Source organism: Bombina bombina, chromosome 8 (genome assembly GCF_027579735.1).
Source record: "Bombina bombina isolate aBomBom1 chromosome 8, aBomBom1.pri, whole genome shotgun sequence".
Classification (NCBI taxonomy): domain Eukaryota; kingdom Metazoa; phylum Chordata; class Amphibia; order Anura; family Bombinatoridae; genus Bombina; species Bombina bombina.
The window spans coordinates 166,952,853-166,970,934 of NC_069506.1; the positions used below are offsets into that span (position 1 = coordinate 166,952,853).

The window sequence follows — 18,082 nt, forward strand, 5'->3', positions numbered from 1 at the left end:
CATTAATTATGTTTTCTTTCATGTATGTGGCAAGAGTCCATGAGCTAGTGATATTTGGGATATAACACCCCAGAAGTGGAAGTCCATGCATCATTAGAGAGGGAGGGATAAAATAAAAACAGTTATTTCCGTTGAGAAATTAAATCCAAAAAAATTATTGTTTTCTTAAAAATTAAAAAAATAATAAAATAAATAAAATCAAAAAGGCATTAGAATCAAGCTGACACAACTGCCTGAAGAACCTTTCTACCAAAGGCTGCTTTCGAAGAAGCAAACACATCAAAATGGTAAAATTTAGTAAATGTATGCAAAGAAGACCAAGTTGTTGCTTCATTCTTAAGAGCCCAAGAAGTGGCAACTGATCTAGTAGAATGAGCTGTAATTCTATGAGGCGGAGACTGCCCCGCCTCTAAATAAGTTTTGTGAATCAAAAGCATCAACCAAGAAGCCAGAGAAATATCAGAGGCTTTCTGACCTTTCCTGGAGCTCGAAAAAATAACAAATAGACTAGAAGTCTTTCTGAAATCTTTAGTAGCCTCAACATAATATTTCAAAGCTCTTACCATATCCAAAGGATGTAAAGACCTTTCAAGAGTATTCTTAGGATTAGGACACAAAGAAGGAACAACAATTTCCCTATTGATGTTAGAATTCACAACTTTAGGCAAAAATTTAAATGAAGTCCGCAAAGCAGCTTTATCTTGATGGAAAATCAGATAAGGAGACTCACAAGAGAGAGCAGACTATTCAGAAACTCTTCTAGCAGAAGAGATAGCCAAGAAGAAATAACACTTTCCAAGAAAGCATTTTAATGTCTAGAGAATGCATAGGCTCAAAAGGAGGAGCCTGTAAAATCTTCAAAACCAAATTGAGATTTCAAGGAGAAAATTATTTAATTACAGGTTTGATAAGAATCAAAGCCTGAACAAAAAACAGTGAATGTCAGGAAGTTTAGCAATCTAAATCTGAAATAAGACAGTAAGAGCAGAAATTTGTCCTTTCAAAGTATTTGCAGACAAACCCTTATCCAAACCATCCTGAAGAAACTGTAAAATCCTAGGAATAATAAAAGAATGCCAAGAATAATCATGAGTTGAACACCATGAAATATAGGTTTTCCAAACCCGATAATACATTTTCCTTGAAACAGACTTAAGAGCCTGTATCATAGTGCAAATAACCGAGTCAGAGAAACCTTTTATCTGAATGCATTTGACATTTTTTCACAGCTAGATGTGGCATTAGTTCATGTGTGCTTACGCCTGTGGAGTTACTTATGAGTCAGCACTGATTGGCTAAAATGCAAGCCTGTCAAAAGAACTGAAATAAGGGGGCAGTCTGCAGAGTCTTAGATACAAGGTAATCTGAGATAAAAAAAGGTGCATTTATATAAGTATTGGTTATGGAAAGGGTAAATAAAGGGATTATCTATCTTATTAAACAATATTTTTGGTGTTTACTGTCCCTTTAATGCAGGTACCTAGTTCAGTCTATTTGTTTTCTTTAAACCAACTTGTAAAGGCACAATCAAGATGAAATTAGCTGCTGCTGGATTAAATTTCAAAACCTTCTGCTTGCTAGGTAGCTGAGCTAATCATTAAAGGGATAAGAAAGTCAAAATTAAACTTGCATGATTCGGATAGAGCATGTAAATTCAAGACACTTAAATTAAATTCTATTTTCAAATGTGCTTTGTTTTCTTGGTATCTCTTGTTGAAAAAGAATACGCACATATCCTACACTAGTGGGAGCTGCTGCTAGCACACATTTGTCTTTTGTGATTGGCTGACTAGATGTGTCCATCTTGCTGCCAGTAGTGCAATGCTGTTCTGACAGCAAAGCATTGATAAAGGAAGTAAATTGGAAAGTTGTATGCTCTCTCCAAATCATGAAAGAAAATGTTGGGGTTCCCTGTCCCTTTAAGCTACTACAGCTGGCTTGGCAGAACAATCTGCTTCCCTAAGGCTCCCCTATATATTTGTGTACAAAGAAAGGGTAATAGTGATATTCTGTCCCAGGACCCTTTATACATTTTTTTAACAATTAAAAGTGCCCACAATAGGAGTATATGAGAGTGTATATATATATATATACACACATACATATATATATATATATATATATATATATATATATATATATATATATATATATATATATATATATATATGTGTGTGTGTGTGTGTGTGTGTGTGTGTGTGTATGTGTGTGTGTGTGTGTGTGTGTGTGTGTGTGTATATATATATATATATATATATATATATATATATATATATATATATATATATATATATATATATATATATATATATATATATATATATATATATGTATATATATGTATACATATACATACATACACAAATATATAGATAAAAATGCCCATAATCAAAGCTATATGGAGTATCTATAAAAAAACAACCACAAAAAAAAAAAAAAAAAAAAAAAAAAAAAGACACCCATAGAAACTTGTCCACCATCAAGCAAGTAGTGTACAGCCAAACCACTACTGAAACATATCAGCAGAGGAAATGGAACAGGAGGCAAGTAAAGACTAAGGTATGTGTGAGGGGTTTTATAGGGCTCTTGGGGTTTGTGAGACTGACTCCTCCTAGTGGTAGGAATGCAATTCCCATGAGTAATGGATTGTGGACTCTCACCACCTATAAGAAGGAAATAAATGTTTAACATTTAACAAAAATCTGAATTTTTAAGATATCCTGCAATTGCTACGTTTACTTAGTATCAGATTTTGCTCCTTGATCGCTCTTATTTCAATCTTAACTCCTATATAAAAAAAAATACCTGGCAAAATTGTGATAAATGCATTTTAGTATTAAAGGGACAGTCAACAATAGAATTTTTATTGTTTTAAAAGATAATCCCTTTATTACCCATTCCCTAATTTTGCATAACCACCTGTTACATCCATATACTTTTTACCTCTGATTACCTTGTACCTAAGCCTCTTCTGACAGCAACCTGGTCACATGACTACATTTATTATCTATCGACTTGCATTTTGTACTGTGTGTTGTGCTAAATCTTAAATAACTAATTGTGTGAACTAATTTTATCTATATAGCTCACATGAACTAGCAGTCTCTTGTTGTGAAAAGCTAATAAAAAAAGCATGTGATAAGAGGCTGTCTATAGAGGATTAGAAACAGGCAGACATTTAGAGGTTTAAATGTTATAAAGTATATTAATATAATAATGTTGGTTGTGCAAAGCTGGGGAATTGGTAGTAAAGGCATTGTCTATCTTTTTAAGCAATAACAATTTTATTGTACTTTCGAATGTTGGTTTTGGTGAAACAAAGTTGCTCTGGGGGAAGCGTTAGGATTGGAAGATACAAACTAGGAAATAAAGAAATATAGAAGGTTTGAAAAGTGATGATTGTCAATAAAACAGCACAACAAAAATGCTCACCCAATTTGAGAAGCCAACCCTCTCTGTCAGGGTTAAAGAATGTGTGTGTCAGGTCGTTTCCATCATCCTCTGGGATCTTAAAGGGCTCATTTCTAATGCTGTCATACAAGTTCTGCAATAAAGAATAAACTTATGTTATTTAAGGCATTCAAAAGCCTCCAAGATAAACAGGAAATAAAATAAAGGCTTCAAATCTATCCTCATTACCTAACTGCATGTACAGATCTTAAATAAAGCAATGAATTGGTAAAAATTACCATAAATATAATGCTATGACTGATGTAAAAAAATAAAATTAAAAAAAAAAAAAAAAAGGAGTAAAAGCTGTTTAAATTCAGGACAAAACTAACAGTGTTAAAGGGACATTGTACCCAAAAATGTTCTTTCGCGATTCAGATTGAGCATGAAATTTTAAGCAACTTTCTAATTTACTCCTATGATCAAATTTTCTACATTCTCTTGGTATCTTTATTTGAAATGCAAGAATGTAAGTTTAGATGCCGGCCCATTTTTGGTGAACAACCTGGGTTTACCTTGCTGATTGGAGGATACATTCATCCACCAATAAAAAAACAGAATTTATGCTTACCTGATAAATTACTTTCTCCAACGGTGTGTCCGGTCCACGGCGTCATCCTTACTTGTGGGAATATCTCTTCCCCAACAGGAAATGGCAAAGAGTCCCAGCAAAGCTGGCCATATAGTCCCTCCTAGGCTCCGCCCACCCCAGTCATTCGACCGACGGACAGGAGGAAAAAATAGGAGAAACCATATGGTACCGTGGTGACTGTAGTTAGAGAAAATAATTCATCAGACCTGATTAAAAAAACCAGGGCGGGCCGTGGACCGGACACACCGTTGGAGAAAGTAATTTATCAGGTAAGCATAAATTCTGTTTTCTCCAACATTGGTGTGTCCGGTCCACGGCGTCATCCTTACTTGTGGGAACCAATACCAAAGCTTTAGGACACGGATGAAGGGAGGGAGCAAATCAGGTTACCTAAACGGAAGGCACCACGGCTTGCAAAACCTTTCTCCCAAAAATAGCCTCCGAAGAAGCAAAAGTATCAAATTTGTAAAATTTGGCAAAAGTGTGCAGTGAAGACCAAGTCGCTGCCTTACATATCTGATCAACAGAAGCCTCGTTCTTGAAGGCCCATGTGGAAGCCACATCCCTAGTGGAGTGAGCTGCGATTCTTTCAGGAGGCTGCCGTCCGGCAGTCTCGAAAGCCAATCGGATGATGCTTTTAAGCCCAAAGGAAAGAGAGGTAGAAGTCGCTTTTTGACCTCTCCTCTTACCGGAATAGACGACAAACAGAGAAGATGTTTGTCTGAAATCTTTTGTAGCTTCTAAATAGAATTTTAGAGCACGGACTACGTCCAAATTGTGTAACAAACGTTCCTTCTTTGAAACTGGATTCGGACACAAAGAAGGTACAACTATCTCCTGGTTAATATTTTTGTTAGAAACAACCTTTGGAAAAAAAACATAATTTATGTAAGAACTTACCTGATAAATTCATTTCTTTCATATTAGCAAGAGTCCATGAGCTAGTGACGTATGGGATATACATTCCTACCAGGAGGGGCAAAGTTTCCCAAACCTTAAAATGCCTATAAATACACCCCTCACCACACCCACAAATCAGTTTAACGAATAGCCAAGAAGTGGGGTGATAAGAAAAAAGTGCGAAAGCATAAAAAATAAGGAATTGGAATAATTGTGCTTTATACAAAAAAATCATAACCATCACAAAAAAAAGGGTGGGCCTCATGGACTCTTGCTAATATGAAAGAAATGAATTTATCAGGTAAGTTCTTACATAAATTATGTTTTATTTCATGTAATTAGCAAGAGTCCATGAGCTAGTGACGTATGGGATAATGATTACCCAAGATGTGGATCTTTCCACGCAAGAGTCACTAGAGAGGGAGGGATAAAATAAAGACAGCCAATTCCTGCTGAAAATAATCCACACCCAAAATAAAGTTTAATGAAAACATAAGCAGAAGAATCAATCTGAAACAGCTGCCTGAAGTACTTTTCTACCAAAAACTGCTTCAGAAGAAGAACACATCAAAATGGTAGAATTTAGTAAAAGTATGCAAAGAGGACCAAGTTGCTGCTTTGCAAATCTGATCAACCGAAGCTTTATTCCTAAACGCCCAGGAAGTAGAAACTGACCTAGTAGAATGAGCTGTAATCCTTCGAGGCAGAGTTTTACCCGACTCGACATAGGCATGATGAAATAAAGATTTCAACCAAGATGCCAAAGAAAAGGCAGAAGCTTTCTGGCCTTTTCTAGAACCGGAAAAGATGACAAATAGACTAGAAGTCTTTCGGAAAGACTTAGTAGCTTCAACATAATATTACAAAGCTCTAACAGCATCCAAAGAATGCAATGATTTCTCCTTAGAATTCATAGGATTAGGACATAATGAAGGAACCACAATTTCTCTACTAATGTTGTTAGAAATCACAACCTTAGGTAAAAAATTCAAAAGAAGTTTGCAGCACCGCCTTATCCTGATGAAAAATCAGAAAAGGAGACTCACAAGAAAGAGCAGATAATTCAGAGACTCTTCTGGCAGAAGAGATGGCCAAAAGAAACAAAACTTTCCAAGAAAGTAATTTAATGACCAAAGAATACATGGGTTCAAAAGGAGGAGCTTGAAGAGCCCCCAGAACCAAATTCAAACTCCAAGGAGGAGAAATTGACTTAATGACAGGTTTTATACGAACCAAAGCTTGTACAAAACAATGAATATCAGGAAGATTAGCAATCTTTCTGTGAAAAAGAACAGAAAGAGCAGAGATTTGTCCTTTCAAGGAACTTGCGGACAAACCTTTATCTAAACCATCCTGAAGAAACTGTAAAATTCTCGGTATTCAAAAAGAATGCCAAGAAAAATGATGAGAAAGACTAAGAAATATAAGTCTTCCAGACTCTATAATATATCTCTCTAGATACAGATTTATGAGCCTGTCACATAGTATTAATCACAGAGTCAGAGAAACCTCTTTGACCAAGAATCAAGCGTTCAAACTCCATACCTTAAAATTTAAGTATTTGAGATCCTGATGGAAGAAAGGACCTTGCGACAGAAGGTCTGGTCTTAACGGAAGAGTCCACAGCTGGCAAGAGGCCATCCGGACAAGATCCGCATACCAAAACCTGTGAGGCCATGCTGGAGCTACCAGCAGGACAAACGAGCATTCCTTTAGAATCTTGGAGAATACTCTTGGAAGAAGAACTAGAGGCGGAAAGATATAGGCAGGATGATACTTCCAAGGAAGTGATAATGCATCCACTGCCTCCGCCTGAGGATCCCGGGATCTGGACAGATACCAGGGAAGTTTCTTGTTTAGATGAGAAGCCATCAGATCTATTTCTGGGAGTTCCCACATTTGAACAATCTGAAGAAATACCTCTGGGTGAAGAGACCATTCGCCCGGATGCAACGTTTGGCGACAGATAATCCGCTTCCCAATTGTCTATACCTGGGATATGAACCGCAGAGATTAGACAGGAGCTGGATTCCGCCCAAACCAAAATTCGAGATACTTCTTTCATAGCCAGAGGACTGTGAGTCCCTCCTTGATGATTGATGTATGCCACAGTTGTGACATTGTCTATCTGAAAACAAATGAACAACTCTCTCTTCAGAAGAGGCCAAGACTGAAGAGCTCTGAAAATTGCACGGAGTTCCAAAATATTGATCGGTAATCTCACCTCCTGAGATTCCCAAACCCCTTGTGCCGTCAGAGACCCCCACACAGCTCCCCAACCTGTAAGACTTGCATCTGTTGAGATTATAGTCCAGGTCGGAAGAACAAAGAAGCCCCCTGAACTAAACGATGGTGATCTGTCCACCACGTCAGAGAGTGTCGTATAATCGGTTTAAAGATATTAATTGAGATATCTTTGTGTAATCCCTGCACCATTGGTTCAGCATACAGAGCTGAAGAGGTCGCATGTGAAAACGAGCAAAGGAGATCGCATCCGATGCAGCAGTCATAAGACCTAAAATTTCCATGCATAAGGCTACCAAAGGGAATGAATGTGACTGAAGGTTTTGACAAGCTGATATCAATGTTAGACTTCTCTTGTCTGACAAAGACAGAGTCATAGACACTGAATCTATCTGGAAACCTAAAAAGGTTACCCTTGTCTGAGGAATCAATGAACTTTTTGGTAAATTGATCCTCCAACCATGATCTTGAAGAAACAACACAAGTCGATTCGTATGAGATTCTGCGAAAATGTGAAGACTGAGCAAGTACCAAGATATCGTCCAAAATAAGGAAATACCAATACCCTGTTCTCTGATTACAGACAGAAGGGCACCGAGAACCTTTGAAAAAATTCTTGGAGCTGATGCTAGGCCAAACGGTAGAGCCACAAAACTGGTAATGCTTGTCTAAAAAGAGAATCTCAGAAACTAAAAGTGATCTGGATGAATCGGAATATGCAGATATGCATCCTGTAAATCTATTGTAGACATATAATGCCCTTGCTAAACAAAAGGCAGGATAGTCCTACAGTTACCATCTTGAATGTTGGTATCCTTACATAACGATTCAATATTGATAGATCCGGAACTGGTCTGAAGGAATTGACCTTCTTTGGTACAATGAAGAGATAGAATAGAACCCCAGCCCCTGTTCCAGAACTGGAACTGGCATAATTACTCCAGCCAACTCTAGATCTGAAACACATTTCAGAAATGCTGAGCCTTGCTGGGTTTACTGGGACACGAGAAAGAAAAAAATCTCTTTGCAGGAGGCCTTAACTTGAAGCCAATTCTGTACCTTTCTGAAACAATGTTCTGAAACCAGAGATTGTGAACGGAATTGATCCAAATTTCTTTGAAGAAAACGTAATCTGCCCCATACCAGCTGAGCTGGAATGAGGGCCGCACCTTCATGGGTACTTAGGAGCTGGCTTTGGGTTTCGATAAGGCTTGGATATATTCCAAACTGGAAACTGTTTCCAAACTGATACCGCTCCTGAGGATGAAGGATCAGGCTTTTGTTCCTTGTTGTGAGGAAAGGAACGAAAACGATTATTAGACCTAAATTTACCTTAGATTTTTTATCCTTTGGTAAAAAAGTTCCCTTCCCTCCAGTAAGTTGAGATAATAGAATCCAACTGAGAACCGAATAATTTTATTACCCTGGAAAGAAAGGGATAGCAAAGTAGACTTAGAAGACATATCAGCATTCCAAGTTTTAAGCCATAAAGCTCTTCTAGCTAAAATAGCTAGAGACATATACCTGACATCAACTCTAATGATATCAAAGATGGTATCACAAATAAAATTATTAGCATGTTATAGAATAATAATAATGCTATAAAATTATGATCTGTTACTTGTTGCGCTAAAGCTTCTAACCAAAAAGTTGAAGCTGCAGCAACATCCGCTAAAAATATAGCAGGAGTAGAGACAGCCCCATTAACCTTAGGGATTTTGTCCCAAAAACTCTAATCTGTCAGATTGCACAGAATATAATTGCTTAAAACGTTTTAGAAGGAGTAAATGAATTACCCAAATTATTCCATTCCCTGGAAATTACTTCAGAAATAGCATCAGGGAGAGAAAACACTTCTGGAATAACTACAGGAGATTTAAAAACCTTATTTAAACGTTAAGATTTAGTATCAAGAGGACCAGAATCCTCTATTTCTAATGCAATTAATACTTCTTTAAGTAAAGAACGAATAAATTCCATCTTGAACAAATACGAAGATTTATCAGCATCAACCTCTGAGACAGAAACCTCTGAACCAGAAGAACCATTATCAGTATTAGAATGATGATGTTCATTTAAAAATTCATCTGAAAAAAGAGAAGTTTTAAAAGACTTTTATGTATACTAGAAGGAGAAATAACAGACATAGCCTTCTTAATGGATTTAAAAATAAAATCTCTTATGTTATCAGGAACACTCTGAGAATTAGATGTTGACGGAACAGCAACAGGTAATGTAACAGTACTAAAGGAAATTTTATCTGCATTAACAAGTTTGTCATGACATGCAATACAAACAACAGCTGGAGAAACAGATATCAAAAGTTTATAGCAGATACACTTAGCTTGGTAGCTCCAGCACCGGGCAGCGATTTTCCTGAAGTATCTTCTGACTCAGTTGCAACGTGGAACATCTTGCAATATGTAATAGAAAAAACAACATATAAAGCAAAATTGATCAAATTCCTTAAAATGACAGTTTCAGGAATGGGAAAAAAATGCCAGTGAACAAGCTTCTAGCAACCAGAAGCAATAAATAATGAGACTTAAATAATGTGGAGACAAAAATGACGCCCATATTTTTTAGCGCCAAATAAGACGCCCACATTATTTGGCGCCTAAATGCTTTTGGCGCCAAAAATGACGCCACATCCGGAACGCCAACACTTTTGACGCAAAAAAACGTCAAAAAATTACGCAACTTCCGGCGACACGTATGACGCCGGAAACAGAAAAAAAAATTTGCGCCAAAAAAGTCTGCGCCAAGAATGACGCAATAAAATGAAGCATTTTCAGCCCCCGCGAGCCTAACAGCCCACAGGGAAAAAGTCAAAAATTTTTAAGGTAAGAAAAAATGATTGATTCAAATGCATTATCCCAAATATGAAACTGACTGTCTGAAAATAAGGAATGTTGAACATCCTGAGTCAAGGCAAATAAATGTTTGAATACATATATTTAGAACTTTATAAAAAAGTGCCTAACCATAGCTTAGAGTGTCACAGAAAATAAGCTTACTTACTTACCCCAGGACACTCATCTACATGTTGTAGAAAGCCAAACCAGTACTGAAACGAAAATCAGCAGAGGTAATGGTATATATATAAGAGTATATCGTCGATCTGAAAAGGGAGGTAAGAGATGAATCTCTACGACCGATAACAGAGAACCTATGAAATAGACCCCGTAGAAGGAGATCATTGCATTCAAATAGGCAATACTCTCCTCACATCCCTCTGACATTCACTGCACGCTGAGAGGAAAACCGGGCTCCAACCTGCTGCGGAGCGCATATCAACGTAGAATCTAGCACAAACTTACTTCACCACCTCCATAGGAGGCAAAATTTGTAAAACTGATTTGTGGGTGTGGTGAGGGGTGTATTTATAGGCATTTTAAGGTTTGGGAAACTTTGCCCCTCCTGGTAGGAATGTATATCCCATACGTCACTAGCTCATGGACTCTTGCTAATTACATGAAAGAAACCAGGCTTAGTACGCAAAACAACCTTATCTGCATGGAACACCAGATAGGGCGGAGAACACTGCAGAGCAGATAACTCAGAAACTCTTCTAGCAGAAGAAATAGCAACCAAAAACAAAACTTTCCAAGATAACAACTTAATATCTATGGAATGTAGAGGTTCAAACGGAACCCCTTGAAGAACTGAAAGAACTAGATTTAAACTCCAGGGAGGAGTCAAAGGTCTGTAAACAGGCTTGATCCTAACCAGAGCCTGAACAAATGCTTGAACATCTGGCACAGCTGCCAGTCGTTTGTGTAACAAGACAGATAAAGCAGAAATCTGTCCCTTTAGAGAACTCGCAGATAATCCTTTATCCAAACCTTCTTGCAGAAAGGAAAGAATCTTAGGAATTTTTACCTTATTCCAAGGGAATCCCTTGGATTCACACCAGCAGATATATCTTTTCCATATCTTATGGTAAATCTTTCTAGTTACCGGTTTTCTGGCCTGAACCAGAGTATCTATCACCGAATCTGAAAACCCACGCTTTGATAGAATCAAGCGTTCAATCTCCAAGCCGACAGCTGGAGGGAGACCAGATTTGGATGTTCGAATGGACCCTGAACAAGAAGGTCCTGTCTCAAAGGTAGCTTCCATGGTGGAACCGATGACATATTCACCAGGTCTGCATACCAAGTCCTGCGTGGCCACGCAGGAGCTATCAAGATCACTGAGACCCTCTCCTGTTTGATCCTGGCTACCAGCCTGGGAATGAGAGGAAACGGTGGGAACACATAAGCTAGGTTGAAGGTCCAAGGCGCTACTAGTGCATCCACTAGAGTCGCCTTGGGATCCCTGGATCTGGACCCGTAGCAAGGAACCTTGAAGTTCTGACGAGACGCCATCAGATCCATGTCTGGAATGCCCCATAATTGAGTCAACTGGGCAAAAATCTCCGGGTGGAGTTCCCACTCCCCCGGATGGAATGTCTGACGACTCAGATAATCCGCTTCCCAGTTTTCCACAGTTGGGATGTGGATCGCAGATAGATGGCAGGAGTGATTCTCCGCCCATTGTATTATTTTGGTTACTTCTTTCATTGCCAGGGAACTCCTTGTTCCCCCCTGATGATTGATATACGCAACAGTCGTCATGTTGTCTGATTGGAATCTTATGAATCTGGCCTTTGCAAGCTGAGGCCAAGCCCTGAGAGCATTGAATATCGCTCTTAGTTCCAGAATGTTTATCGGGAGAAGAGACTCTTCCCGAGACCACAGTCCCTGAACTTTCAGGGATTCCCAGACCGCACCCCAGCCCACTAGACTGGCGTTGGTTGTGACAATGACCCACTCTGGTCTGAGGAAGCTCATTCCCTGGGATAGGTGGTCCAGGGATATCCACCAACGGAGTGAATCTCTGGTCTTCTGATCTACTTGAATCACTGGAGACAAATCTGTATAGTCCCCATTCCACTGTTTCAGCATGCACAGTTGTAATGGTCTTAGATGAATTCGCGCAAAAGGAACTATGTCCATTGCTGCAACCATCAACCCTACTACTAGCATGCACTGAGCTATGGAAGGACGTGGAACAGAATGAAGAACTTGACAAGCGCTTAGAAGTTTTGACTTTCTGACATCTGTCAGAAAGATCCTCAATTCTAAGGAATCTATTATTGTTCCCAGGAAGGGAACTCTTGTTGACGGAGACAGAGAACTTTTTTCTATGTTCACCTTCCATCCGTGAGATCTGAGAAAGGCCAGAACGATGTCTGTATGAGCCTTTGCTTTTGAAAGGGACGACACTTGTATTAGAATGTCGTCCAAGTATGGTACTACTGCAATGCCCCTCGGTCTTAGAACCGCTAGAAGGGACCCGAGTACCTTTGTGAAAATCCTTGGAGCAGTGGCTAATCCGAATGGGAGGGCCACAAACTGGTAATGTTTGTCCAGAAAGGCGAACCTTAGGAACTGATGATGATCCTTGTGGATAGGAATATGTAGGTACGCATCCTATAGATCCACAGTAGTCATAAATTGACCTTCCTGGATAGTGGGTAGAATCGTTCGAATGGTTTCCATTTTGAACGATGGTACCCTGAGAAATTTGTTTAGGATCTTTAAATCCAGAATTGGTCTGAAGGTTCCCTCTTTTTTGGGAACTACGAACAGATTTGAGTAAAATCCCATTCCTTGTTCCTTCATTGGAACTGGGTGTATCACTCCCATCTTTAGCAGGTCTTCTACACAATGTAAGAACGCCTGTCTCTTTATTTGGTTTGAGGATAAGTGAGACATGTGGAACCTTCCCCTTGGGGGTAGTTCCTTGAATTCCAGACGATAACCCTGAGAAACTATTTCTAGCGTCCAGGTATCCTGAACATCTCTTGCCCAAGCCTGAGCAAAGAGAGAGAGTCTGCCCCCCACTAGATCCGGTCCCGGATCGGGGGCTACTCCTTCATGCTGTTTTGTTAGCGGTAGCAGGCTTCTTGGTCTGCTTACCCTTGTTCCAGCCTTGCATCGGTTTCCAGGCTGGTTTGGACTGTGAGGCATTACCCTCTTGCTTAGAGGATGCAGAATTAGAGGCCGGTCCATTCCTGAAATTACGAAAGGAACGAAAATTAGACTTATTCTTGGCCTTGAAAGGCCTATCTTGTGGGAGGGCGTGGCCCTTTCCTCCAGTGATGTCTGAGATAATCTCTTTTAATTCTGGTCCAAAGAGAGTTTTACCCTTGAAGGGGATGTTAAGCAATTTTGTCTTGGATGATACATCCGCTGACCAAGACTTTAGCCAAAGCGCTCTGCGCGCCACAATTGCAAACCCTGAATTTTTCGCCGCTAATCTAGCTAATTGCAAAGCGGCATCTAAAATACAAGAGTTAGCCAACTTAAGTGCGTGAACTCTGTCCATAACCTCCTCATATGGATTCTCTCTACTGAGCGACTTTTCTAGTTCCTCGAACCAGAACCACGCTACTGTAGTGACCGGAACAATGCACGAAATGGGTTGTAGAAGGTAACCTTGCTGTACAAAAATCTTTTTAAGCAAACCTTCCAATTTTTTATCCATAGGATCTTTGAAAGCACAACTATCGATAGGAATAGTAGTGCGCTTGTTTAGAGTAGAAACTGCCCCCTCGACCTTAGGGACTGTCTGCCATAAGTCCTTTCTGGGGTCGACCATAGGAAATAATTTCTTAAATATAGGAGGGGGAACAAAAGGTATGCCGGGCTTCTCCCACTCCTTATTCACTATGTCCGCCACCCGCTTGGGTATAGGAAAAGCGTCGGGGTGCACCGGAACCTCTAGGAACTTGTCCATCTTGCATAATTTTTCTGGAATGACCAAGTTGTCACAATCATCCAGAGTAGATAACACCTCCTTAAGCAGTGCGCGGAGATGTTCTAATTTAAATGTCACAACATCAGGTTCAGCCTGTTGAGAAATTTTTCCTGAATCTGAAATTTCCCCATCTGACAAAACCTCCCTCATGGCCCCTTCAGATTGGTGTGAGGGTATGACAGAACAATTATCAGCGCCCTCCTGCTCTTCAGTGTTTAAAACAGAGCAATCGCGCTTTCTCTGATATGCAGGCATTTTGGATAAAATATTTGCTATGGAGTTATCCATTACAGCCGTCAATTGTTGCATGGTAATAAGCATTGGCGCGCTAGAAGTACTAGGGGCCTCCTGCGTGGGCAAAACTGGCGTAGACACAGAAGGAGATGATGTAGAACCATGTCTACTCCCTTCATCTGAGGAATCATCTTGGGCAATTTCATTATTAGTGGCAGTACTGTCCTTACTTTGTTTGGACGCTATGGCACAATTATCACACAATTTTGAAGGGGGAGACACATTGGCTTTCATACATATAGAACATAGCTTATCTGAATGCACAGACATGTTAAACAGGCTTAAACTTGTCAATAAAGCACAAAAACCGTTTTAAAACAAAACCGTTATTGTCTCTTTAAATTTTAAACAGAGCACACTTTATTACTGAATATGTGAAAATATATGAAGGAATTGTTCAAAATTTACCAAAATTTCACCACAGTGTCTTAAAGCATTAAAAGTATTGCACACCAATTTTCAGAGCTTTAACCCTTAAAATAACAAAACCGGAGCCGGTTACAGATTTAACCCCTATACAGTCCCAGCTACAGCCTTTGCTGTGACTTTACCAAGCCCAGAGGGGAATACGATACCAAATGACGCCTTCTAGGAACTTTTCCAACTACTCTCAGGTCCTCACACATGCATCTGCATGTCTTGTACTCAAAAACAACTGCGCAGTAAAGGCGTGAAAATGAGGCTCAGCCTACAACTGGGAAGGCCCTTCCTGACTGGAAAAGGTGTCTAACATAGTGCCTGACATTAAAAAAAACGTTCCCCAAGTTTATAAGTGTGAATTATCAGCATAAACATGTATAAAATGTCCAAATAAAGCAATCGATTTAGCCCATAAAAGTGTCTACCAGTTTTATAGCCCATATTAAGCCGTTTATTCTGTTTGAGACTAAGAAAATGGCTTACCGGTCCCCATGAGGGGAAATGACAGCCTTCCAGCATTACACAGTCTTGTTAGAAATATGGCTAGTCATACCTTAAGCAGAAAAGTCTGCTAACTGTTTCCCCCAACTGAAGTTACTTCATCTCAACAGTCCTATGTAGAAACAGCAATCGATTTTAGTTACTGTCTGCTAAAATCATCTTCCTCTTACAAACAGAAATCTTCATCTTTTTTCTGTTTCAGAGTAAATAGTACATACCAGCACTATTTTAAAATAACAAACTCTTGATAGTAGAATAAAAAAAAACTACAACTAAACACCACATACTCTTAACCATCTCCGTGGAGATGTTGCCTGTGCAACGGCAAAGAGAATGACTGGGGTGGGCGGAGCCTAGGAGGGACTATATGGCCAGCTTTGCTGGGACTCTTTGCCATTTCCTGTTGGGGAAGGGATATTCCCACAAGTAAGGATGACGCCGTGGACCGGACACACCAATGTTGGAGAAACTAGGTTTGGATGTTCGAATGGACCTTGAATTAGAAGGTCCTGCCTCAAAGGTAGCTTCCATGGTGGAACCGATGACATATTCACCAGGTCTGCATACCAAGTCCTGCGTGGCCCACGCAGGCTAGAAACTAGGTTTGGATGTTCGAATGGACCTTGAATTAGAAGGTCCTGCCTCAAAGGTAGCTTCCATGGTGGAACCGATGACATATTCACCAGGTCTGCATACCAAGTCCTGCGTGGCCACGCAGGAGCTATCAGAATTACCGAAGCCTTCTCCTGTTTGATCCTGGCTACTAGCCGGGGGAGAAGGGGAAAAGGTGGAAAAAGACATAAGCTAGATTGAACGACCAAGGCGCTACTAAGGCATCTACCAATGTCGCCTTGGGATCCCTGGACCCGTAACGTGGAACTTTGGCGTTCTGACGTGACGCCATCAGATCCAGATCTGGAAGGCCTCATAGTTGAGTTAACTGGAAAGTCTGACGACTCAGATAATCCGCTTCCAAGTTGTCCACTCCTGGGATGTGAATTGCTGATAGATGGCAGGAGTGATCCTCTGCCCATTTGATGATTTTGGATACCTCCCTCATCGCCAGGGAACTATTTGTTCCCCCCTGATGATTGATGTACGCTACAGTTGTCATGTTGTCTGACTGAAATCTGATGAATTTGGCCTCCGCTAGTTGAGGCCATGCCTGGAGCGCATTGAATATCGCTCTCAATTCCAAAATGTTTATCGGGAGAAGAGATTCTTCCCGAGACCATAGACCCTGAGCCTTCAGGGACTCCCAGACCGCGCCCCAGCCAAGGAGGCTGGCGTCGGTCGTGACAATGATCCACTCCGGTCTGCGGAAACTCATTCCCTGAGAGAGGTGATCCAGAGACAACCACCAGAGGAGTGAGTCTCTGGTTTTCTGGTCCATTTGAATCTGGGGAGACAAATCTGCATAATCCCCATTCCACTGTTTGAGCATGCACAGTTGCAATGGTCTTAAATGAATTTGAGCAAATGGAACCACGTCCATTGCTGCGACCATGAGTCCTATTACCTCCATGCACTGAGCTATGGAGGGTTGAGGAATGGATTGAAAAACTCGACAAGTGTTCAGAAGTTTTAACTTCCTGACCTCTGTCAGAAAGATCCTCATTTCTACTGAGTTTATTATTGTTCCCAGGAAGGGAACCCTTGTGAACGGGGACAGAGAACTTTTTTCTATGTTCACCTTCCACCCGTGAGACCTTAGAAAGGCTAGGACAATGTCTGTATGAGCCTTTGCTTTGTGAAAGGACGAGGCTTGTATTAAAATGTCATCTAGGTAAGGTGCTACTGCAATGCCCCTTGGCCTTAGCACCGCTAGAAGGGACCCTAGCACCTTTGTGAAAATTCTGGGAGCAGTGGCCAATCCGAAGGGAAGAGCCACGAACTAGTAATGCTTGTCCAGAAAGGCGAACCTCAGGAACTGATAGTGATCTTTGTGGATAGAAATATGCAGGTACGCATCCTTTAAGTCCACGGTAGTCATATATTGACCCTCCTGGATCATTGGTAAAATTGTCCGAATGGTTTCCATTTTGAATGATGGAACTCTGAGGAATTTGTTTAGAATTTTTAAGCCCAGAATTGACCTGAAAGTTCCTTCCTTTTTGGGAACTACAAACAGGTTTGAGTAAAAACCCAGTCCTTGCTCTGCTGTCGGAACTGGGTGTATCACTCCCATTTTTAAAAGGTCTTCTACGCAATGTAAGAATGCCTGTCTCTTTATCTGGTAGAAAGATAAGCAAGACATGTGGAACCTTCCCCTTGGGGGAAGGTCTTTGAACTCTAGAAGATACCCCTGAGAGACAATTTCTAGTGCCCAGGGGTCCAGAACATCTCTTGCCCAAGCCTGAGCAAAGAGGGAAAGTCTGCCCCCTACTAGATCCAGTCCCGGATCGGGGGCTACCCCTTCATGCTGTCTTGGTAGCAGCAGCAGGCTTCTTGGCCTGTTTACCCTTGTTCCAGCCTTGCAATGGCTTCCATGCTGGTTTGGGCTGGGGTGCGTTACCCTCTTGCCTAGTGGCTGTAGAGGTAGAAGCCGGTCTGTTCCTGAAATTGCGAAAGGAACGAAAATTAGACTTATTTTTAGCTTTGAAAGGTCTATCCTGTGGAAGGGCATGGCCCTTTCCCCAGTGATATCTGAAATAATTTCTTTCAACTCAGGCCCGAATAGGGTCTTACCCTTGAAAGGAATATTAAGCAATTTTGTTTTGGACGACACATCCGCCGACCAAGATTTCAACCAAAGCGTTCTGCGCGCCACGATTGCAAAACCAGAATTTTTTGCCGCCAATTTAGCTAATTGGAAAGCGGCATCTGTAATGAAAGAATTAGCCAACTTCAGGGCGTGAATTCTGTCCATGACTT

At 40.5% G+C, this 18,082-nt stretch overlaps 1 protein-coding gene across 1 annotated transcript in view; it reads right to left on the bottom strand.

Annotated features, from left to right (window-relative positions):
* The window catches only part of CYTH2 (cytohesin 2), a 188,912-nt gene that overhangs the window by 38,265 nt on the left and 132,565 nt on the right, over positions 1–18,082 (bottom strand). Inside the window, exon 8 of the mRNA XM_053690682.1 lies at positions 3,433–3,544. Within this exon, the coding sequence (XP_053546657.1) occupies positions 3,433–3,544 (112 nt within the window). The remainder of the gene's footprint in view (positions 1–3,432; positions 3,545–18,082) is intronic.